The following is a 24,878-nucleotide window of genomic DNA, read 5'->3' as shown; positions in this document are numbered from 1 at the left end:
GGGGCATCCACGAAAACACTTTTCCACCGTCGCAACCTTCTGTACCCGTGAGATCCCATCTAGGGGCCTTTCCGGCATCCTGCCGGAGGGGGATTCGATCGTGGAGGGCTTCTACATCAACACCATTGCCCTTCCCATGAAGCGTAGGTAGTTTACCTCAGACCTATGGGTCCATAGCTAGTAGCTAGATGGCTTCTTCTCTCTCTTTGATTCTCAATACCATGTTCTCCTCGATGTTCTTGGAGATCTATTCGATGTAATACTTTTTTGTGGTGTGTTTGTCGAGATCCAATGAGTTGTGGATTTATGATCAGCTTATCTATGAATATTATTTGAATCTCCTCTGAAATCTTGTATGCATGATTTGATGTCTTTGCAAGTCTCTTCGAATTATCGTTTGGTTTGGCCAACTAGATTGGTTTTTCTTGCAATGGGAGAAGTGCCTATCTTTGGGTTCAATTTTGCGGTGTCCTTTCCCAGTGACAGTAGGGGCAGCAAGGCACGTATTGTATTCTTGCCATCGAGGATAAAAAGATGCGGGTTTGATCATATTGCTTGAGTTAATTCCTCTACATCATGTCATCTTACTTAATGCATTACTCCGTTCTTTATGAACTTAATACTCTAGATGCATGCTGGATAGCGGTCGATGTGTGGAATAATAGTAGTAGATGCAGAATCGTTTCGGTCTACTTGACACAGACGTGATGCCTATATTCATGATCATTGCCTTAGATATCGTCATAACTTTGTGCTTTTCTATCAATTGGTTTATAGTAATTTGTTCACCCACCATATTATTTTCTATCTTGAGAGAAGCCTCTAGTGAAACCTATGGCCCCCGGGTCTCTTTTCCCTCATATAAGTTCTCTTTTCCATCATACAGGTTTCCGATCTACAATTTTAGTTTCCGATCTACTATCTTGCAGTCTTTTATTTTCTGATCTATAAAGCAAAAATACCAAAAACATTTACTTTACATTTATCTATCTCTATCAGATCTCACTTTTGCAAGTAACCATGAAGGGATTGACAACCCTTTTATCGCGTTGGGTGCAAGTTTGTTTGATTGTTTGTGCATGTATTAGGTGATTTGTGCATTGTCTCCTACTGGATTGATACATTGGTTCTCAAACTTGGGGAAATACTTATCTCTACTTTGCTGCATCACCTTTTCCTCTTCAAGGGAAAAACCAACGCAAGCTCAAGAAGTAGCACCGCCACCGCCGTTTCCAGCTCGTCCAACAACCGCCCCGCCAGACATCGTGCCCTGGCCAGCACCCCGTCCGCCATTACCATCAAGCTGATGATGCTGTTGCACAGGAAGGGGTGGAGGATCCTGTCGTTGCTGATTCAGAGCGTCCCCCGAAGGCGGCACCACCCCGGTGCCCCGGCCAGCCATCACCGGAGGGACGTGAGGTGCACGGCCACTGCGTGAAGGGAAGCCAACAATCGCGTGCCATCAAGCCCTAGGTCGAGACAATGGGGATGCTCACAAGAAATGACCTCCTGGTGCAAAGGATCGATCGACGGACTTCTAGTCTTCGCACAATGGGTAAACGCGATGGCCTGAGGCCTATCATCGACGGATACCACCTTGGCCGTATACCCAGTGGATGTGGCCTCCGGATCTCGAGGCCCACTTTTCTCAGGATCGGGCCCGAAAGAGCCCACCAGCTCTTTCAAACGCAGCGATCTGGCCGCCCTGATCCCGATCGGGATTGCCGGAATCGGCGGCGGTGCCGCCCGGTGTCCTCTCTTCTTTCCCACAACCTTCGTCCATGCCTCCGGTGGAACAAGATCGAGCAGGGTAAGTTTAGGCAAACTTACCTTGGGATTGGCCCCTTCCAAGGCTGGATCGCCGACGACGTCGTCCTCCGATGAACAACCTGCCGCACTATCTCCGTCTTCTCCCCGGAACGAAGCCCAACTCTGGGCGGATCGTCCGGAGGGAGCATCTCCTCCACGACCATAGCCACCTCCTCCTCGTCGTAGCCGTCGTTGAATAGCTCGCACACCATGTCAGATGGCGTCGACGAGTACATTTGCGGCGAGCCGCCGCCCGCCTCCCCATCCTCTTCGTCTTCATCCTCGTTAGCCAGCGCCCAGAATCGGTCGTCGATCTGCCGCCTGTCGCGCGAGCCGAGGGCCTGGCCATGCGCTACTGCGCCGGCTGACCTTGCGGTCGCCCCGTCATCCACAAACAAACCACTTGTATTGGAGGATGAGTCCCAGAATCGGCCGTCGATCTGCCGCCTGTCGCGCGAGCCGAGGGCCTGGCCATGCGCTAGTGCGCCGGCTAACCTCGCGGTCGCCCCGTCATCCACAAACAAACCACTTGTATTGGAGGATGAGCGTGCACACAAGTCCACCATGAATTTACACGCACACTATACCGTGAATGGGTAGCCGTCGTTGAATAGCTCGCACACCATGTCAGATGGCGTCGACGAGTACATCTGCGGCGAGCCGCCGCCCGCCTCCCCATCCTCTTCGTCTTCATCCTCGTTAGCCAGCGCCCAGAATCGGCCGTCGATCTGCCGCCTGTCGCGCGAGCCCGGGGCCTGGCCATGCGCTAGTGCGTCGGCTGACCTCGCGGTCGCCATCCACAAACAAACCTCTTGTATTGGAGGATGAGTGTGCACACAAGTCCACCATGAATTTACACGCACACTATACCGTGAATGGGCTTGTAGTCGTGGCTAGGTGGTGTATACCATTTTTTTTAATTTCTCATGTTCTTTGTACTTTCATGATATTTGATGATAGACCGAACTTTTTTAAAAAAATAAAAGGATTACACGCACACAAGTATGTGTTTTAGATAATAGGATGTTTGTGTTCAAAAAGAAATACTAGGATGTTTGCTGCACGTTATTAAAACACCACGTGATCAAATGTTACCATGATATCAAACGTACGTAAAAATTATCCCACGGAAGCGTTTCACTGTATCACATAGATTCGGTCAGTAGACGACTCTGAAGAGGGCAGATTCGTCTCCCACGCCATGCAAAAAAAAAAAAAGATTCGTCTCCCACGCCGCCCACCGACGGTTAGCACGAGCGTCGCCCAGGCATGCCACCAGCCCAACACCCAACGCCCGCCCCTCACGTTGCGCTGCATGCAGGTACACGTACCATGCGACGTGGCAACCCGTTGGACAGCACAACCCTGCTCAAACGGTCTATAAAAACAGCGCCACCGCCATCGCTTCAATCCATCGGCATCCAGTTGACAATCCAATTCAATCCATAGCGCACCACACCCAAGAACACACTCACCGAGCAAGCAGTCCGTGAAGAGATGGCGCATTTCCAGGGCCAGCAGCACGGCCACCAGGCCACCCGCGTCGACGAGTACGGCAACCCTGTGACGGCCGGTCACGGCGTCATCGGGACCGAAGGCTTGGGGCACTTCCAGGGCCAGGGCCAGCAGCACGGCCACCCCACCACCCGCCTCGACGAGTACGGCAACCCGGTCACGGCCGGCCACGGCGTTGGGCTGGGATCCACCGGCACCGGAGTGCACGGCGGGTACGGGTCTACCGGCACCGGCACCCACGACACTGGCGGCCACGGCCGCCAGGTCGGTTTCGGTGCCACTGGCACGGGCACCCACGACGCTGGGGGCTATGGAGGCTCTGGAATTGCCCCTCGGCACGACACCACCGGCACTGGGGTTCACGACGCCGGTGGGTTGGGCACGCGGCATGCCGCCACCGGTACCCACGGCACAGGGCACACGGCCGGGTACGGCGCCACCGGGACCCATGGCACAGGCCACACCGCGGGGCTCGGCGGCACCGGCACAGGGATGACCGGGACCCATGGCACAGGCCATACCGCCGGGCTCGGCAGCATCGGCACAGGGATGACCGGGACCCATGGCACAGGCCACACCGCCGGGCTCGGTGGCACCGGCACAGGGATGGCCGGGACCCACGGCACAGGCCACACCGCCGGGCTCGGCGGCACCGGCACAGGGATGACCGGGACCCATGGCACAGGCCACACCGCCGGGCTCGGCGGCACCGGCACAGGGATCACCGGGACCCATGGCACAGGGCACACGGCCGGGTATGATGCCACCGGTACTCATGGCACAGGGCACACGGCCGGGTACGGCACGACCGGCACTGGGACCACCGGCGTCGGGATCGCCGGAACCCACGGCGCCGTCGGCACACACCCTCATGGCGGGGTAGCCGAGCACAAGACTCGTGGCATCCTCCACCGCTCTGGCAGCTCCAGCTCCAGCTCGGTACATAAGCAGTTTCCTTGCTTACATGTGTACTATGTGACTGTCTTACCAATCTTTTGTGTACTCACTTGTTTCTCTTGTCGATTGTGCAGTCATCCTCCGAGGACGACGGAATGGGCGGCAGGAGGAAGAAAGGCATGAAGCAGAAGATCAAGGAGAAGCTCCCCGGCGGTAACAAGGAGCAGACCACAGCCACCGGCGGCTACGGGCCAGGGTACACGGGGACCACCGGCACTGGCGGGACCTACGGAGCCACTGAGGGGACACACGAGAAGAAGGGCGTCATGGAGAAGATCAAGGAGAAGCTCCCTGGCGGACACAAGGACAACCAGCCCCACACCACGGCTACCGGCGGCTACGGACCTGGCACCACTGGCACCACTGGCACCGGCGGCTATGGTACAGGCACCACCGGCACAGCGGGGACGTACGGCGCCACTGAGGGCACCCACGAGAAGAAAGGCATGATGGAGAAGATCAAGGAGAAGCTCCCCGGCGGCCACCACTGAACTGAGCCTAACTTGCCTCGGCCTCGTACAGAGTAGTGAAGAATAAAGACTCGGGGAATCGCCGTGTGCACAATCAAGGGATAGTATTTAAGTGTTTTTATGTTATCCTTTTCTTTTCTTTTCTTTTTTTAACAAAATGTTATCTTTTTTATCCGCGTGATAGATGTTGCAGTACTGTAAAATGGCCTGGTTTCTGCGTACGTTTGTTTGGTTGGTTCGCACTTTCTTATCCGTGTCATAGAATCGATGTTGCAATACTGTGACATGCCCTGTAAACTACAACCACTTCTCTGACGCGAATCGGGAGATCTGGCCTCGAATCAATGGAGTATCTAGGAACTGTTCTTTTTCTGAACACGAGTATCTTGGAACTAGTGCTGTTCGATCCATCCACCCTTTTGCAGCTTACAGACTCGTTTGTACAATCCAAGGTGCTTAGAGAAATAAATTGGAGTTTTCTTAAACATCAATGCTTATTTGCTAAATGTTAGACTATGTATAGCTTCTGTACCTATGTACGTATATGGTATATATTGTAACACAACCATTATATATAATGAGATAAGCCACCCCTAGAGGGTTGTGTTGGTTCCCCAAAACTTATTGTCTTACATGGTATCACGCTAGGTTACGATCGCTCCCGCTTTTAAACCCTAATACCTGCACCGCCGCAGCCGCCGCCGCCTTCACCGCCGCCGCCGCGTCACCGATCGCGCCGCCGCCATGTCGAGCGCCGCCACCACCGGTTCCACTGCTGCGGGCTTCCTCCCGGCCTCTCTTGCGGCTCTGCTCAACCTCCCGCTCGATGACGTCTCTGTTCCGGCTCCGATCGGGACAAGGAGCATCGGCTCCGTCTTCTCCACGCCGCCGGCGCCCTCGCTTGGGCGTGACCTCGTGGTCCACACCGCGGCGCCGCCGTCCGCTGCGGACTCCGCAGGCGTCGTCCCGCCGCTCCTGCCGCAAGCGGATCACACTGCCCCGCTGGCGGGGTTGGCGGCGTCCGCCCCGGCCGCGGGCCTTGCGGCGTCCACACCGGCCGCGAGCTTTGCGGCGCCCGCCCTGGCTGCGGTCCCGCCTCCTCCCGCATCGGCTTCGGTGCCTCCGGCTGCCTCCATGGTGTTTGCACCCCAGGCAGCCTCCTCGATGGGATTGTCTTCGCCGCCGCCGTTTCACTTCGGTCATCTCATCACCATCAAGCTCTCCGCCGACAACTACATCTTCTGGCGTGCGCAGGTTCTCCCGCTCTTGGGGAGTCACTACCTGCTAGGCTACGTCGACGGATCGCTTCCCTGCCCACCCGCGCTGGTAGACAGCGTGCACGGTCCGGTCTACAATCCGGCCCATCGCGTCTGGACGGGGCAGGACCAGGCGAACCTCTCCTCCATCCAGGGGTCGCTCTCGCCGGCAGTTGCCGGCCTTGTTGTCTTCGCGAAGACGTCTCATGAGGCCTGGACCATCCTTGAGCGCACCTTTGCAGCGCAGTCCCAGGCTCGTGTCTCTGCACTCCGTCGTCAGCTTGGAGAGTGTCAGAAGCTTGACTCCACTGCCACTGAGTTCTACAACAAGGTCAAGGGCCTCGCCGACACATTGGCCTCCATTGGACAGCCCCTCACCGACTCCGAGTTCAACTCGTTTATTGTCAATGGTCTTGATGAGGAGTATGATGCCTTAGTCGAGATCATCAACGAGCGGGGCAACTCGACACCCATGCTGGCACACGAGGTTTTCTCTCGGCTCCTTCTCACTGAGCAACGGGTCGAGACTCGCCGCACCAAGGGCACTGGCTCCCTCTCGGCCAACGCCGCCACCAAGGGTGGCCGCTCTTCTTCATCACCCCGGTCTCCCTTGGGGCTGCCACCGTCGCCCGCCTCGGCCCCCCCACCTACTGCGACCTTACCGGGGGCTGGCGGTCCACGTATGTGTCAGCTTTGTGGCCGCGATGGGCACTGGGCCTCCAAGTGTCATAAGCGCTTCCAGCGAAGCTTCCTTGGTCTTGGCAATGACGGCAAAGATACACGCAACAATGCCCGTCAGGTCGCCATGGCTGATCGTCCCGCGCCGCAGAAGCAACAGGGACACACTCAGTCCTACTCCATCGATCCACGCTGGTACATGGACTCTGGGGCGACAGAGCATCTAACCAGCGAGATGGGGAAGCTTCACACTCGTGAACCCTATCATGGCTCTGACAAGATCCACACCGCCAATGGAGCAGGTATGCACATCTCTCATATTGGTCAAGCATCTCTTCTCACTAGACATGCCAATAGGAGTCTTCAGCTTCGCAATGTTCTTCGAGTTCCATCTGTGACCCGTAATCTTCTTTCAGTTCCTAAACTCACACGTGATAATAATGTGCTTTGTGAATTTCACCCTTTTGATCTTTTTATTAAGGATCGGGGCACGAGGGACATTCTTCTTAGTGGGCGGTTGTGCCAGGGCCTCTACCGTCTGGAGCATCCTGGTGTCGCTCGTGTTTTCAGTGGAGTTCGGGTCTCTCCGTCACAGTGGCATGCTCGTCTTGGTCACCCGGCCACACCTATTGTCCGTCATATTTTGCGTCGTCATGAGCTTCCTAGTTTGTCTAGTCATAAAGATGTAGCAGTGTGTGATGCTTGTCAGCAGGGAAGAGTCATCAACTTCCTTTTTCGGAGTCCAGTCGTGAGGTGAAACATCCTTTAGAACTTGTGTTTTCAGATGTATGGGGTCCTGCTCAGACTTCTGTCAGTGGTCATAATTACTATATCAGTTTCGTTGATGCTTATAGTCGCTTTACCTGGCTTTACCTTATTAAACGCAAATCTGATGTGTTTGATATTTTTGTTCAGTTTCAAAAACATGTTGAACGTCTTCTCAAGCACAAAATTGTTCATGTCCAGTCAGACTGGGGGGGCGAGTATCGCAACCTCAACTCTTTCTTTCAGTCGCTTGGGATAGCTCATCGTTTAGCATGTCCACATACACATCAGCAGAATGGTTCAGTCGAACGTAAGCATCGTCATATTGTTGAAGCTGGTCTTACTCTTTTGGCCCATGCATCTGTTCCGTTTCGGTTTTGGAGTGATGCTTTCACCACTGCATGCTTTCTCATCAACCGTACTCCTACTCGTGTTTTAAACATGAAGACTCCCATTGAGGTTCTCCTTAATGAACAACCTGATTATACCTTTCTCAAGGTATTTGGGTGTGCTTGCTGGCCGCATCTTCGTCCATATAACAAGCGCAAGCTTGAGTTTCATTCTAAGAAGTGTGTTTTTCTTGGCTATAGCTCTCTTCATAAAGGTTACAAATGTATTCATGTTCCCACTAATCGTGTCTATATATCTCGGGACGTCGTGTTTGATGAGCATGTTTTTCCCTTTGCCAACCTTCCTGTGTCCACTGTCGAACCACCATCCCTGCATTCATCCTCTGTTGCTTCTGACCTATTTGATGATGTTGCATACTCTCCTTTGCTGTTACCTAACCATGGTGCAGGAACCGGACGTGGAGCTCGTTTGGAGCTGTTGCAGGATTCACCATCATCATCGTCGTCTTCTGGTGGGCACGTCGATCGCCCTATGTTGCATGGCATCGATTCGCGTGCCCATGCATGGTCACCCGACGAGCCCGTCGCGCCGAGCATCTCCACTGCTCGGTCCGTTTCGCCAGCGGCCGCCGAGTCGCCCGCGGCTCGGCCCGTCACGCCGTCTTCGCCTGCGGCTCGGCCCGTCACGCCGTCTTCGCCCGCGGCTCGGGTCCTCACGTCGCCTTCATCAGCGGATCGGCCCGCGACACCGGCCGCGCCACGGCCCACTATGCCGAGCTCGCCATCGGCCCGGTCTGTGATGCCGGAGTCGCCAGCTGCTTCGTCTGCTCTGCCGGTTTCGCCGGTGGGTCGGCCTTCTTCGCCAACCGAGTCCGAGGCTACCGTGACTGGCTCCTCGTCACCGGCTGACTCGTCAACGTCGCCGTCCTCCAGCCCGTTGCAGGCTGCTCCGTCGACCTCGGTGGTTCCTGTGTCCCGACCACATACACGTAGTCGCAGTGGCATTTTCAAACCTAAGGAACGTAAGGATGGTACGGTTGCTTGGTTGGCTGCTTGTTTGGCTGCTGCTGTTGCGGATCCATCTTCTGAGCCTCGCTCATATCAGGCTGCCCTGCGCATTCCACATTGGCGAGAGGCTATGGAGCAGGAGTTTCATGCTCTTCTTCGTAACAAGACATGGACTCTCGTTCCTCCACCACCACGGGTAAATGTTATTGACTCAAAATGGGTATTCAAAGTGAAGAAGCATTCGGATGGATCTATTGAGCGTTACAAAGCGCGACTTGTTGCTCGCGGTTTTCGGCAGCGTCATGGTCTTGACTATGAGGACACCTTCAGTCCTGTCGTCAAGCCTACCACTATTCGGCTTCTTCTCTCCATTGCTGTTTCTCGTGGTTGGTCACTTCGTCAACTTGATGTGCAGAATGCTTTTCTACATGGATTTTTGGAGGAAGAGGTTTATATGAAACAGCCGCCTGGTTTCTCTGATCCTGATCGTCCTGACTATATCTGTCGTCTTTCCAAAGCACTATATGGTTTGAAGCAAGCTCCTCGTGCCTGGCATGCCCGCCTTGCCTCTACCCTTCGTGCTCATGGATTTGTGCCGTCTACTGCTGACACTTCGTTATTTCTTCTACAGAAGCCAGAAGTCACTATGTATCTTTTGGTATATGTCGATGATATTATCCTTGTCAGCTCTTCTCAGTATGCTGCTGATGCTCTTGTCTGCTCTCTTGGTGCTGATTTTGCGGTCAAAGATCTTGGGAAGCTTCACTACTTTCTTGGAGTTGAGGTCACTTCTCGTGCTACTGGTCTTGTCCTTACGCAGAAGAAGTACTCCTTGGAGTTGTTACAGAGAGCTGGCATGCTGAAGTGCAAACCGACCACCACACCCATGTCGTCTACCGACAAGATAACAGCTGTTGATGGTGAGCTTTTGTCTCCTGCGGGTGCCATAGAGTACAGGAGCATTGTTGGTGGACTTCAGTACTTGACGATCACGAGACCAGATATCTCTTATGCTGTTAACAGGGTTTGTCAGTATCTTCAGGCTCCCAGAGATACTCATTGGGCTGCTGTTAAACGCATTCTTCGTTATGTTCAGTTCACCCTGACATTTGGTATGCATATTCGGCCGACTTCCTCTCGGGTCCTTTCGGCCTTCTCTGATGCAGATTGGGCTGGTAGCCCAGATGACAGGCGATCCACGGGGGGTTATGCAGTATTCTTTGGCTCTAATTTGATCGCCTGGAGTGCTCGGAAACAGGCTACTGTGTCACGTAGCAGTACTGAAGCTGAGTACAAGGCTGTGGCTAATGCTACTGCAGAGATTATTTGGGTGCAGTCTTTGCTTCACGAGTTGGGTTTGTCTCAACCACAGCCTCCTATTCTTTGGTGTGATAACATCGGTGCTACATACCTTTCTGCAAATCCAGTATTTCATGCCCGAATGAAACACATTGAAGTTGACTATCACTTTGTACGGGAACGTGTATCACAGAAGCAACTCCAGATCAAGTTTATCTCATCTAAGGATCAACTTGCAGACATCTTCACTAAGCCTTTACCGCTGCCACAGTTTGAGGCTTGTAGGCGCAATCTTACCCTTCTCAGTTCTTTAGAAAGTGGCTAAGATTGAGGGAGGGTGTTAAACTATGTATAGCTTCTGTACCTATGTACGTATATGGTACATATTGTAACACAACCATTATATAATGAGATAAGCCACCCCTAGAGGGTTGTGCTGGTTCCCCAAAACTTATTGTCTTACACTAAACTAGCGCCGCGCCGCAAATTAGGCCGTTTTAGCGCCCGCGTTGCGCGGGCGGCTTCAGCGATGCGCAAAAACCGTGCGCGCGCTATAACGAGTGGGGCGCGCGGTCGGATACGCAATCCCGCGCGGTGTATTTGGGGGGCGCCCGTTTCCGCACGCGGCACACTTGAGCGCTCGCCCCGCACTCTCTCCTCTCCGCCTCCTACGACCCGCGCGCGCGCCGGCGCCGGCGAACTTCGCCACGGACGCATGCGCCGGCACCCCGCTCACCCTATTGTACTGCCGCGACCCCTCCCCTCGCCGCCGCCGAAAACCCTAGCGCGGGGAGCGTTGGCGTCGCCACCGCCGGAGCTCCGTCGAGTATCGGCCTCGCGCGCAACCTCTTCTTGCCGCCACGGATGACCACGTCGACGGGGGGCGTCGCGCCGGCGCCGTCCCGTGCCGCCGCCGCACCCTCGAAGCTCCCCAATGCGATGCGGCCGAAGAAGGGCAAGACATCCGCGAAGAAGAACAAGGCGACGGACGGCTCCGGCAGCTCGAAGGCGAGGGGAAAGAAGCTTGCAGGGCGTTTGACGGACGCGGCGGCTACCGAAGTGCCGGCAAGCTCACTCGTTGCATTTTGATGAATGTTTCAAACTCATTTTGTGTCCGAAATGTTTGTGTCCAAAATGCCGGCGAGTCGCGCGCGCTGTATTTTTACGCGCTGTTGGAGCGGCGCGCGCGCGCTACATTATAGCACGGCTGTTGGAGTCAGCGCTGACAGCCCGCTAAACCAGCCGAAGCGCGCGCGGCAAATAGATTTTTTACGCGCGGCGCGAAGCGCGGCTGTTGGAAATGCTCTTATACAGTATAGACGCGTCTTTTTTCTAGAAACACGCATCGGTGTTTCAGAAAAACTTGTTTTTTAGCACCTCCCTGAGCATCGCATCTCCCAAGGCCTTACAGAACCAATACCACGCATAATGATGATGCACAACATACGAAAAACTTGGTTTTTTTAGCACCTCCCTAAGCATCGCATCTCCCAAGGCCTTACAGAACCAATACCATGCATAATGATGATGCACAACATACATTCGTTGTCTTCAAAAAAGAACCAATACCGCTCTTTCCCGTCCAAGATTTTCTTTTGAGCAGTTGCGATACATCCGGGTACTGAGATACAGACTGTATAAGGGCGCGAGTTTTGTTTTTTCAGGGGGTATAAGGCGATACATCCGGGTACTGAGATACAGACTGTATAAGGGCGCGAGTTTTGTTTTTTCAGGGGGTATAAGGCGAGTTACAGGAGTGGCATAGCTTCAAGGAGGCCTTAATTTTAAGAAAGTATGAAATTCAAACTCTTAAGTTTTCAAAAATTCTGAAAAAGAATACACATATATGCAACGGATAAAATACTTCAATCGTGAGCTGCACAAAAGATAAAAAACCGAGTTTGAGGATGAACAGTCCATTTTTAAGCTAATAAAAACGCCCAGATATGCTAAAAGGCCTCATATTTGTATTTGACCTAAAGATTTACCCACATGTATATTATGTCTCTAGGTATATGTGTATTTTTGGAAAAAAATAAAACTGAGAAGTTTGATTTTGGTAGTTTTCAAATGAAGTCTCCATGGAGCTAGGTCTCCCATTTGACATTTTTCTAAGTTACAAGGCCTAATGGAGCCCAAACCTAGCTTGCAAGTATATAAGGATGAGTCACAAGGCCTAACATGGGCCCAAACATAGACATGCCTTGCTGGTTCCATCTGAGACCTCCGAGAGCAACTAGTTAACGATCGCTCCTTCGGGAGCCTTCCAACGATCAGTTGGAATGGGCTGATAGCGCGCAGCCGCCGCCACATATTGCGCAGGCCGTTTTCTCCGCACACAAAAATCCGCACACGTTTTTGGCTTCTTAGACGATTTTTTTGGTTTTTTGGCTTTTTATTTTTAACCGGTCTTCCTTACCTTTTGAAAGACAAAAATCGGGAAAAAATTGCATGAAAAAACGTTTTCCCTTTTTGCTTCTGCGGGAGGCATGTTTTTGCTTTCGTGAAAGACACCGTCATGCCTCTCGAAAATGAAAAAAATGTGTGTGTTTTTTTCCTTCCGTGGGAGTCACGGTTTTGCTTACACAAGAGGCACGGTTTTGCTTTCACGAGAGGAATAGCCGTGCCTCTCGAAAACAAAAAAATGTGTTTTATTTATTTTTTCCTTCCGTGAGAGGCACGGTTTTCCTCCGAGAGAGGCATGGTCGTGCCTCTCGAAATGACAAAAAAAAACACATTTTCTATTTATTTTTCTTCCGCGAGAGGCACGTTTTTTAGTGAAAAGAAAGTTCGTCAAAACCTATCAACAATGTGTCTAATTTTGAAAATCTAATCGGCGAATCCAATGATGAAAACGGTCTGAGATTTCGACGCCTGATTTAAGAGATAAAATATTTTGAATAAACAGATCCATGAAAAAAGGGACAACTCCCGGGTTGCAACAAGTGGCACATATGCAGCATGCCACTTGTCGCAAGCTGGGATGAGGAAGTGATCTTTGAAAGAAGTACTCCTCAATTAATGATTTCAGAGACCTCCTCTTCGGCGCCTTAGGCGCTGGTTCGCTTGGCTGGCGCTCGTAGTAGCCTCTCGTGGGTCGGCCCAGCCACGCGCTCACCTATTTCCATTTCATTAGATGCAGGTGTTCGTCTGTTCATCTCGTTTGTTCCTTTGTGTTCTTTTTGGTGTTGGTCCCTTCGTTCACAAATCTTAAAAAAACATGGATTAAAAAATTATGAATTTGAAAATAGTTCACCAATTTGAAAAGGTTCATCAATTCGAAAAAACGTTCTTCAATTTTTAAACACATTTCACAAAAAAAAAGTTCAACAAACTTGAAAAAAGTTCGTCCAATTTGGAAAAAGAATCATGTAATTAGAAAAAGGTTCATCGAATTTGAAAAAAAACATCAAAGACTTGAAAAAAGGTTCATCGATTATGAAAATAGTTCACCGAATTTGAAAAAAAATCATTAAAAATAAAAAATATTCATCAATTTTTTGGAAAAAATCACGAAGAAAGAAAGTTTCTCAAATCAGAAAAAGAAAAGAAAAAAGGACAGAAAAAAGGAAAAAGAAAAGAGAAAGAAGAAAAACAAAATATGTAGGTAATCGTAACAATTGAAGTGGCCAGGGTGGTTGTCGCGTCTTACACTAGTCCCGCCTCGCGGGATCGAATTCCAGCTCTCGCATAGTAGTTTGTAGTTTACAAACAGAAATTATATTCAAAATGGATCGGCCCAGCGCGGCGAAGGGGGTGTGCCCCCGTTTACGAGAATGGAAGAAAGGGGCGCTTAAGGCGTCGAATAGCATTTGGCGTTCATTCTTGTTACAAACCTGTTACGAACCGATTGAGAAGACCGGTCTAGTGAGTTTCCATAGGTGTTGTCCACCAGCGAACTCGCACCCTCCTTTCGAGCGATCTCGGTTTTTCCATCGAACTGATACCCTCCTTCCTATGATCCCTATTTATCGCATAGGTCGGCGGATAGACAGGTACAACCTCATGCTTAGCGCGACCTCTACTTGGGCCAGTTCAACTACCTCCTCCATTTAGGGCTTTTCCATTTTTGGAAAGAATCGAGAACCTTCCTGGACTGTTCTTTTGTTTCATTTTAGTTTTTCTGCATTTTTATTTTATTGTTGTTTTTCTTTTCATTTTTGTTTTTACTCCTTTTTATTTAGTTTTTTTTGTTCTTTTGGTGTTTTTATTTTCGTTTTTTCTTTTTTCTTTTAACTTTTTGGTTTTTCCTATTCCCCTTTACAATTTTCATGAATAATTGTTTAAAATCATGAACTATTTTGTAACCGTGAATATTTTCTGTTTTCCTGGATTTGTTTAAAATCATGAAGATATTTAAAAATCATGAATATTTTCTGTTTGCTCAGACATTTTTCGAAAACATGAATATTTTTTGAAGTCCCATTTTTTTGAAAAAATCACAACCATTTTCGGTATGCACAAACATTTTTCAAACTCACATTTGATTGAATCCGCCAATATTTTATGATGTTTTGAACTTTTATTTAAATTATGAACATTTATTGAATACGTGAATCTTTTTTCAAAATGACGAAACAATTTTGATCTCCTAGACATATTAAGAGTGTGAAAAATAAATAAATTCATGAATATTTTTTAATACATGATTATAATTTTGAAAATCATGACCAGATTTTGAATTCACAAACATTTTTAAATCATGAGCATTTTTGAATTCCTGAACAGTTTCATATTTGCAAATGCAAAATGTTCACAATTTTAAAAAACAGGAAATCCAACTTTTTCAAAACTGTGAACATAAGAGTAAAATGCATCATTAGTCTAAAATTATAGGAGGTGTGTCAGCTTAGTCATATAACTTCGAAACACATTTTTAGGTCCTAGAACTATTGGAGGTGTGTCAGATTGTTTCTATAACTACTAGAAGAACGCCCGTGCGTTGCAACGGGGTCACATTAACTTTAAAAGTTCAATATCAATTATGTTAATATTACATTGAATATTCTCATACATATTAAGTGACATCGACGACCTTTTTTACCATTAAATTCTCTCTCACACACACACACATCCTCTCCCTCCCTCTTCCTCACTCTCTCCCCCCCTCTCCCTCACTCGGGAGGTGGGACGAAAATAAACCCGAAACGGAGACTACCAACTGAGACATTAGGAGTAGAGATCATTTAGTTGATAAGAATAAATAGAAAACAGTGTTAAAAAGGAGAAACAGATTAGAATACATTGAAAAACCAAAAGGACGATGTAAAAGGGGCTTCGCCCTGCCCCCCGGGCCTTGCCACCGAACCGGCTCAGCGGTCCAGTCCCCGCGCGGTCGTCTTCTCCTGTTCCCCGAGCCGCGTCGCTACTGAGACGGGCTCCCGCCCGACCACCTCGCTGGCATCGAAGGAGAATGGATAAGGGTGACGCCCTGCCTTCCCTACCCCATGGCCTCACTCCTCCTTGACGCCCCCTCCCAAATCCACTTCTCCTCCTCGCTCGCTCGATCCCGTCGATCTGGACGAAGTCAGACGCCACGGCCACCATGACCGAACCCGTCCACATGGCCACTGCCCTCCCTGCGGGCTAGGAGCTTGTCGAGGAGCTCCGAATGCCTTCGCTACTTCGTCTGCGCCAACGAGATCAAGTCCAGCACCCCCGCATCGACTTCGCTGCCGTCTTCCTCAACCTTGGGCCACCGCGACATTGCCGTTCGACCCGCACCGCCCCGAGCTCCCATGTCTTCCCCTAGGGCGCCATTGACACCGCCATGATCTCCTCTTGCCTTTCCCTTGTCTCCCCTCTCGTTTGCTCTCGTTAGGTATTTCGCCGTGGCCGAGAACCGCCGTCCGCCATGGCCATTGCAGGGGTAGCCACCGAGCTCCTCGGATTGACCCCGTGGCACATGCCCGCTCCTATGCACGCCCATGCCCGAGCCTGCCGCTCTTCTTCCGCACCCGCGGGGCCACTCCCTCTCCATGCCCACGCCCGCTACACCGCGTCGGTCGCGCCCGCCGCTGCCGTCGCGCTCGCCGCAGCCACCGCACCACTGTGCCCCGCGCGACACACACCCTGGTCGCGCGCCACACTCTCGCTGGCTGCGCTCGCCCCGTCTGCTGCCCCCCTGCCTCGCGCCGCCTCCAGTCATGGCCATCTTCTGCCGGCCGCCCCCTCAGCCTCGCCTACTGCGTGTTGCTTCCTGCTGCTATGCGCTGCTCTACCGCTGGTACGCTGCTGCACCATGCCCTCGACACCGCCGTGGACAAATGTGGCGGAGGGATTGTTAATGGAGTACGAGAAGGAGGTGGCGGAGAAGGTGTGGAGAGGCAGGAGGTCTGGGGCGGTGTCACCTGGCTATGGTGGAGGTGTTTATCCGACAAGGAGCCGGAGTGGAAGGAGAGGTCACAATTGGAAAGAATCACAAAAAAAATCATAACCCGGAGATCTCAGTTCAAAAAAATGCTAATATCGATGGAAAACATAGAAAATGTTTGTTGTTATCAAGGAAAGGTAAAAATTTAGGAAAGTTAGGATTTTTGAACTGATTTCTATGCAAATGGGGTTTTATTGTTTGATAACGTGATATCAGTACCTGCCCGTTTGTGACGTGTCTGATTAGGAAAGTTTGCAAATGTTAAGAAACTATTTATTGGGAGGAAAGTTGTGACGTGTCTGTTATTTGTTTCCTAAAACAAATTTCACTAATAAGTTAGGAAAGTTAGATTAAAATGTATTATTTGTTTCCTAAAAATCTGTTATTTGTTTCCTAAGACAAATTGAACCAATAAAAGGAATCAATTGATTTGCATAATTTAAGGAAGTTAGATTAAAATGTATTATTTGTTTTCTGAAAATCTGTTATTTGTTTCCTAAGACAAATTGAACCAATAAAAGGAATCGATTGATTTAGATAAGTTAGGAAAGTTAGATTAAAATGTATTATTTGTTTCCTGAAAATCTGTTATTTGTTTCCTAAGACAAATTGAACCAATAAAAGAAATCGATTGATTTGCATAATTTAAGGAAGTTAGTTTAAAATGTATTATTTGTTTCCTGAAAATCTGTTATTTGTTTCTAAGACAAATTGAACCAATAAAAGGAATCGATTGATTTGCATAAGTTAGGAAAGTTAGATTAAAATGTATTATTTGTTTCCTGAAAATCTGTTATTTGTTTCCTAAGACAAATTGAACCAATAAAAGGAATCGATTGATTTGCATAATTTAAGGAAGTTAGATTAAAATAGCATAATTTAAGGAACTTGGAGGAGATCGAGGGGTGGGGCTGGCTAGGGGGTGGAGGTGGGACGAAAAAAACCGGACAAAAATAAACTGTACCAGGCTACCAAGTGCTCCATTAGGTAAACTGCAGTGCAAATAACTTGACTGCAATTTCCATTCAAGTATTCATTTGTAATTCTCCCTTTTTATTGCTATATGATATCTGATGCCTGATGCTTTTACCATATTAAAAGAACACATGCATTAGAAAAGAAATACGGTACCTTAGTACTTTTGTTCTTCTCTAGTGAGCAGGAGTCCTAGCATCTTCCTCCTGCGCATTTGTTGAAACAATCCTTTCATCATTGAAACTTCCGCAAAGCTAATAATACATGAGAACATGGCATGCGTGCCATCAGCACAAGCAGGATGTTGTCTTAGTAAGCATACATTTGTACATATAGTGTGCTGAAAATTGAAACCAGATTTTCACGCAAAATAAGTTTCCAAGGCATTCCTTTAATACTTTTAGTTCCTTATTTTGTTGCCCCTTGTTTCCATCTCTTCCAAATACAAAGATAGCAAGGAAGCCAATGCAAAACTGGGCCAGAGCATGAAAAGTGATGCCACATCTGGCATCGCAGTCTAGTGAGCCTCTGTTAGCACTTGATAAAATCAATTAGCAATAGCAACAATAACAGTGCACATGTATTAGCACTTAATATATAATCCCAACAAGAGGATCTGTTGTTGTAGAAGATGCAATGCACATTTGTCCAGCTTAATATATAATCAAATCACCAAAGAAGTACCTGTTTGTCTCACTTTATATTCTCAGAAGCTGAGACGGCTGGCTAGGATCAAGCAGCAGCAATGCAAGTGTCCCTCGCAGGTCATGTTTAACACTGAAGCAAAACAAATTTGCATTGGTGTAAAACTACAACTATTAGCTCTTTCACCTTGTCAGACAGTCCCTTCAATCCAAGAATATACAACATCTAGAAGAAATAAAACCAATGACATAATTAGTAAACAATTTCAGCGACAAAAGGATAAACAAATTGGATTTTTAAAACAAAACCTGCACCTGCACAAGTATATGTTATATTAACAAAAGTGCAGATCCCGTCCCACTCTTCACTTTTTGACAAAAAACTTCCGAATAGCAATCTTGGTGAGTGATCTCGACCGGGTTCGATCGTCATGGCGTGTCGTTCCTCCAGGAGTGGGTGCTGAGAGGAAGGATGGCAAACCTCCATTGTCAATCGGCCGGAGCTGCATCGTCATTTGGATCAGAGCATGGACGAAATTGAGATGGTAGAGGTTGAGGAATTTGTAGGACGTGAGGGTTTAGGGTGGGCATCACGAGAACTCACCCATATCTTGGGAGACGGCAGACCCGAGGTGCAGTCGTGTTCGTGCTTCAGGGGCTGCCACGTGCTGTCCTCGCCGCCATCGCCTGTCGATGCCACTTCAGCGCCACGAGCATGGGACTGAGGGACGAAGGGAAGAGAAGGGAAGGAAGCGAGCTAATGACGTACCTATGTTTGGTATGTAATACCCTCCATTAAGAGTAGATATTTTCTTAAAATCGGTTATTTTGTTTCCTAATTAATGTGATTGAGCAATTTAAGGTAAGGTTAATTAATTTAGATTTGATATTTAGAGATTGATCGTGATTGATTCTTTCACATAAAGACATTACTAAAAATAACTTGCACCAGCATGGAAAGTTATGATCCGTTAAGATTTTTTTTCGTTGTGTGAGAGGGTGACGCGAAACTAAACCGGTGGGGTGGGGGAGGGACGAAAAAAACCAGCGAAATAAAATGGTTGAAAGTGGTGGGACGAAAAAAAACCGTACGAGGCTACCAACTGCTTCCATTAGGAGTAGAGATAACGACGGGAGTTTGGGCGTGTGCGGGACTCGATCGCGGGGTTTTTCTTGATTTTTCACGGCTGAGGGGGAGGTGGGAGGAAGTACCAAAGAAGTACCAAAAAAGACCGGGTGAGGTGGGACGCAAATAAAACCTGGAACGCGACCTACCAACTGAGACATTAGGAGTAGAGATAAAACTGCAGTTTTAATTCTAAAACTATTGGAGGTGTCTCAGTTTAGTCCTATAACTTTGAAACTGCAGGTCATTAGTGGCATGATGGCTTAAGCTCCGGTGAGGAGGGTAGACTGGTTATCTTTGCCTCAACCCACAACAGCAGAACGACACGTCACATAACGCCCAATTGCTACCCACATGTGGATGTTGTTGGGGTTGTGTCACTCTCGCCGACCTTTGCGCCAGCTTCGCGGTTTCTGTGCACTCCTTCGTGTTGTCCGACAACAGCGACAATTCCCCACCCATGGGCATGCTCATGCGCAAACAACAACCTACACGAACAACTCTACGACAAGGGTGTCAGAGCAACGACAATTTCATGAGAGAGAAAGACGTGTGATGGCCCGGCGGCCGCGCCGAGGGAGAAGGCCCTCCATGTGGACTAGCTTGGGGTCTCCCAGGAGGTCATGCCAAACCTCTCAGTGAGGTTGCACTGCAGCTCATGGCCACGTAGATGTTGGGCATGCAGGTTGCAGCACACCCTACAACGTTGAAGCGTATGAACCACTTTTGCGGAAGTAAACACATATAAAGGGATCATTCAAAAAAATGTGCCCTAGATGCTGGTCATGCAAGCTTAGGAGATGAGATGAACAAACTTACATAGTTTTGGGACCCAAACTGCAGCTTTGAAGTCATAGGACTGAAACGACAAACCTCCAATAATTTTAGGACCCAAAATAGCACTTTTGAAGTTATAGGACTAAACTGACACACCGTCAATAGTTTAACGACTTATGATACATTTTACTCCTTTTCAAATTCACATTTATGAATGCATAAAAATTTCAAACTCACATTTTTTTGAATCCGCTAACATTTAATGATTTTCCAAACATTTTTCCGAAGTCGAACATTTTTTGAATACGTGAACCCTTCTTCAAAACCACAGGAAAATTGAACTCAGAGACATTTTAAAAAAATCGTGAATATATTCTCAAATTCATGAACATTTTTTAATACATGATGATATATTTTTTTCAATCAGGACCACCTTTTGAATTTATGAAGATGTTTTGAAATCATAAGCATTTGATCAAATTTGCAAATTACAAAAATTTCACAAATGTTTAAAGAATATCTAGGAAATAAAAATATTCGCAAATACCTTTCAAAACCATGAACATTTTTTTGAGTACGCAAACCCTTTTTCAAAATCACAACAATTTTCTGAATCCCTAAATATTTTAGGATTTGCCAGACTATGTTTCAAAATCATATATATTTTTAAAATTAGCAAACATTTTCCTAAATCATGAACACTTTTTTAGATTTGTGAACTGAAAGAAAAAACTGGAAAAGACCAAAAGGAAAAAAGTATTCAAAATAGAAAAAGGAAAGAAAAGCTCAAGAAGGCCGAAAGGAGAAAATGGTCATGTAACTCAGACATACGTCAAAGATTTTTTTTTTGTCCTTTTAGAGAAATGTGCGTTTAAGAATGTAAATGCGAGCCATCGGACATTCAAAAAAATGTGAGCAAGCGAGAGTTGGCCCAGCCCAGTACCGACGCTAAACTTGCTCACCCTACATGATTACTCTTTTTTTATCATGCAAGTCGCGAAATAGGAACTCCCTGTTGGCGAACATAGCATGCAATTTTAAAAAAATTTCTATGCTCACGCAAGATCTATCTAGGAGAAACATAACAACAAGAGAGGGAGAGTGTGTCTACGTACCCTCGTAGACCGAAAGCGGAGGCGTTTGACAACGCGGTTGATGTAGTCAAACTTTTTCTAGCTTCGACCGAAAGTACCGAACGTATGGCACCTCCGAATTCTACACAAGTTGAGCTCGGTGACATTCCTCGCCCTCTTGATCCAGCAAGGTGTCGAGGAAGTAGATGAGTTCTGTCGATGGTGTGGTGATGGTGATGGTGAAATTATCCGCGCAGGGCTTCGCCTAAGCACCGCGACAATATGACCGGGGGTGTAAACTATGGAGGGGGGCGCCGCACACGGCTAACAGTTGATGTTGTGTGTTGTAGGCACCCCCTCCCCCCCCCCCCAAGACACACACACACACACACACACACACACACACACACACACACACACACACACACACACACACACACACACACACACACACACATATATATATATATATATATATATATATATAGGTTGGAGGGGAGGAGAGGCATCCAAGGGGGCGCCCCAAGTAGGAGGAATCCTACTTGGGGTCCTCTCCCAATTCAGCCAACCCCCCTCTCCTATTCCTATTCGGAGTAGGAAAGGAAGAGGGGGAAGGGGGGATCCTATTCCGTTTTTCCTTTCCTCCCTTCCCTTTCCTTCTCCAATTTTTCCAACCCATATGGGTGGTGGGGGGGCGCATCAGCCCCTTTGTGGTTGATGTGTTTCCCCTCTTGGCCCATGAGGCCCATATCTTTTGCCGGGGGTGCCCGGAACCCCTTTTGGTGACTCGATAAGTACCCGGTGCTTCCCGAAACACTTTTGGTGTCCGAATACTTGTTGGGGAACGCGGTAATTTCGAAAAAGAAATCCTACAATCACGCAAGATCTATCTAGGTGATGCATAGCAATGAGAGGGGAGAGTGTGTCCACGTACCCTCGTAGACCGAAAGCGGAAGCGTTTCAATAACGCGGTTGATGTAGTCGGACTTCTTTGCGATCCAACCGATCAACCACCGAACGTACGACACCTCCGCGTTCAGCACATGTTCAGCTCGATGACGTCCCTCGTGCTCTTGATCCAGTTAAGGACAAGGGTGAGTTCCGTTAGCATGACGGCATGGTGACGGTGATGATGATGTTACCAGTGCAGGGTTTCGCCTAAGCACTACGATGGTATGATCGAGGTGTCTAACTGTGGTGGGGGGCACCGCAGACAGTTGGGAGAGAAACTTGTGTGTTCTAGGGTGCCCCCTGCCCCTGTATATAAAGGAGCAAGGGAGAAGGCCGGCCGGCCCCTAGGGCACGCCCCAAGAGGGGATTCCTACTAGGACTACTAGTCCTAGTAGGATTCCACGAAGAGGGAGAGAGGGGAAAGGAAGGAGAGGGAGAGGGAGTAGGAAAGAGGGGTGCCACCCCCTTCCCTAGTCCAATTCGGACCCAAGGGGGAGGGGGCGAGCGGTCTGCCCTGGCCACCCCACTCTCTCTCCACTAAGGCCCAATGTTGCCCATTAGTTCCTCGGGGTGGGGGGGGGGTCCGGTAACCCCTCCGGCACTCCAATTTTATCTGAAACTTTCTGGAACACTTCTGGTGTCCGAATATAGCCATCCAATATATCAATCTCTATGTCTCAACCATTTCGAGACTCCTTGTCACGTCCGTGATCTCATCCGGGATTCCGAACAAACTTCGGTCATCAAAAACACATAACTCATAATACATATTGTCATCGAACATTAAGCGTGCGGACCCTACGGGGTCGAGAACTATGTAGACATGACCGAGACACATCTCTGGTCAACAACCAATAGCGGAACCTGGATGCTCATATTGGATCCTACATATTGTATGAAGATCTTTATCGGTCAAACCGCATAACAACATACATTGTTCCCTTTGTGACCGGTGTGTTACTTGCCTGAGATTCGATCGTCGGTATCATCATACCTAGTTCAATCTCGTTACCGGCAAGTATCTTTACTTGTTCCGTAATACTTCATCCCACAACTAACTCATTAGTCACATTGCTTGCAAGGCTTATAGTGATGAGCATTACCGAGAGGGCCCAGAGATACTCTCTGAAACATGGAGTGACAAATCCTAATCTCGATCTATGCCAACCCAACAAACACCTTCAGAGACACCTGTAGAGCACCTTTATAATCACCCATTTACGTTGTGACGTTTGGTAGCACACAAAGTGTTCCTCCGGTATTCAGGAGTTGCATAATCTCATAGTCTGAGGAACATGTATAAGTCATGAAGAAAGAAGTAGCAATGAAACTGTAATGATCATAATGTCAAGCTAATGGATGGGTCATGTCCATCACATCATTCTCCTAATGATGTGATCCCGTTCATCAAATGACAACACATGTCCATGGTTAGGAAACTTAACCATCCTTGATTAACGAGCTAGTCAAGTAGAGGCATACTAGGGACATTATATTTTGTCTATGTATTCACACATGTACTAAGTTTCCGGTTAATACAATTCTAGCATGAATAGTAAACATTTATCATGAAATAAGGAAATAAATAATAAATTTATTATTGCCTCTAGGGCATATTTCCTTCAGTCTCCCACTTGCACTAGAGTCAACAATCTAGATTACAAAGTAATGATTCTAACACCCATGGAGTTTTGTGCTGATCATGTTTTGCTCGTGGAAGAGGCTTAGTCAACGGGTCTGCAACATTCAGATTCGTATGTATCTTGCAAGTCTCTATGTCCCCTTCCTACACTTGATGATGGATGGAATTGAAGCATCTCTTGATGTGCTTGGTTCTCTTGTGAAATCTGGATTCCTTTGCCAAGGCAATTGCACCAATATTGTCACAATAGATTTTCATTGGACCCGATGCACTAGGTATGACACCTAGATCGGATATGAACTCCTTCATCCAAACTCCTTCATTTGCTACTTTGGAAGCAGCAATGTACTCCGCTTCACACGTAGATCCCGCCACGACGCTCTGATTGGAACTACACCAACTGACAGCTCCTCCATTCAACATACCCGGATTGTGACTTAGAGTCATCCGGATCAGTGTCAAATCTTGCATCGACGTAACCATTTATGGCGAGCTCTTTGTCACCTCCATAAATGAGAAACATATCCTTAGTCCTTTTCAGGTATTTCAGGATGTTCTTGACCGTTGTCTAGTGCTCCACTCCGGGATTACTTTGGTACCTCCCTACTATACTTATAGCAAGGCTCACATCAGGTATGGTACACAACATTGCATACATGATAGAACCTATGGCTGAAGCATAGGGATGACTTTCGTTTTCTCTCTATTTTCTGCAGTGGTCGGGCATTGAGTCTGACTCAACTTCATACCTTATAACACAGGCAAGAACCCTTTATTTGACTGATCCATTTTGAACTTCTTCAAAACTTTATCAAGGTATGTGCTTTGTGAAAGTCCAATTAAGAGTCTTGATCTATCACTATAGATCTTGATGCCAAATATGTAAGCAGCTTCACCAAGGTCTTTCATTGAAAAACTCTTATTTAGGTATCCCTTTATGCTATCCAAAATTTTTATATCATTTCCAACCAACAATATGTCATCCACATATAATATTAGAAATTCTACAAAGCTCCCACTCACTTTCTTGTAAATACAGGCTTCTCCAAAAGTCTGTATAAAAGCATATGCTTTGATCACACTATCAAAGCATTTATTTCAACTCCGAGAGGCTTGCACAGTCCATAAATGGATCGTTGGAGCTTGCGCACTTTGTTAGCACCCTTTGGATTGACAAAACCTTCTGGTTGCATCATATACAACCCTTCTT

General features: G+C 48.1%; 1 protein-coding gene across 1 annotated transcript; it reads left to right on the top strand.

The window, feature by feature from the left end:
* The first annotated feature begins 3,221 nt into the window (after positions 1–3,221).
* On the top strand, positions 3,222–4,972 carry LOC123094409 (cold-shock protein CS120-like). The gene is made up of 2 exons (XM_044516420.1): positions 3,222–4,263; positions 4,356–4,972. Exons 1-2 carry the CDS (start codon positions 3,307–3,309, stop codon positions 4,770–4,772), a joined length of 1,374 nt encoding a protein of 457 aa, XP_044372355.1. The 5' UTR covers positions 3,222–3,306; the 3' UTR covers positions 4,773–4,972.
* Positions 4,973–24,878: the final 19,906 nt, after the last annotated feature.

Source organism: Triticum aestivum, chromosome 4B (assembly GCF_018294505.1).
Source record: "Triticum aestivum cultivar Chinese Spring chromosome 4B, IWGSC CS RefSeq v2.1, whole genome shotgun sequence".
Lineage (NCBI taxonomy): Eukaryota > Viridiplantae > Streptophyta > Magnoliopsida > Poales > Poaceae > Triticum > Triticum aestivum.
Note: the sequence above shows the minus strand (reverse complement) of the source record. Positions and strands in the feature narration are given on the sequence as shown.

Coding starts and splice junctions, on each gene's coding strand:
- LOC123094409 (XM_044516420.1), top strand. CDS start 3,307: ATGGCGCATTTCCAGGGCCAGCAGCACGGCCACCAGGCCACCCGCGTC. Junction 4,264..4,355: donor GCAGCTCCAGCTCCAGCTCG/GTACATAAGCAG, acceptor TCGATTGTGCAG/TCATCCTCCGAGGACGACGG.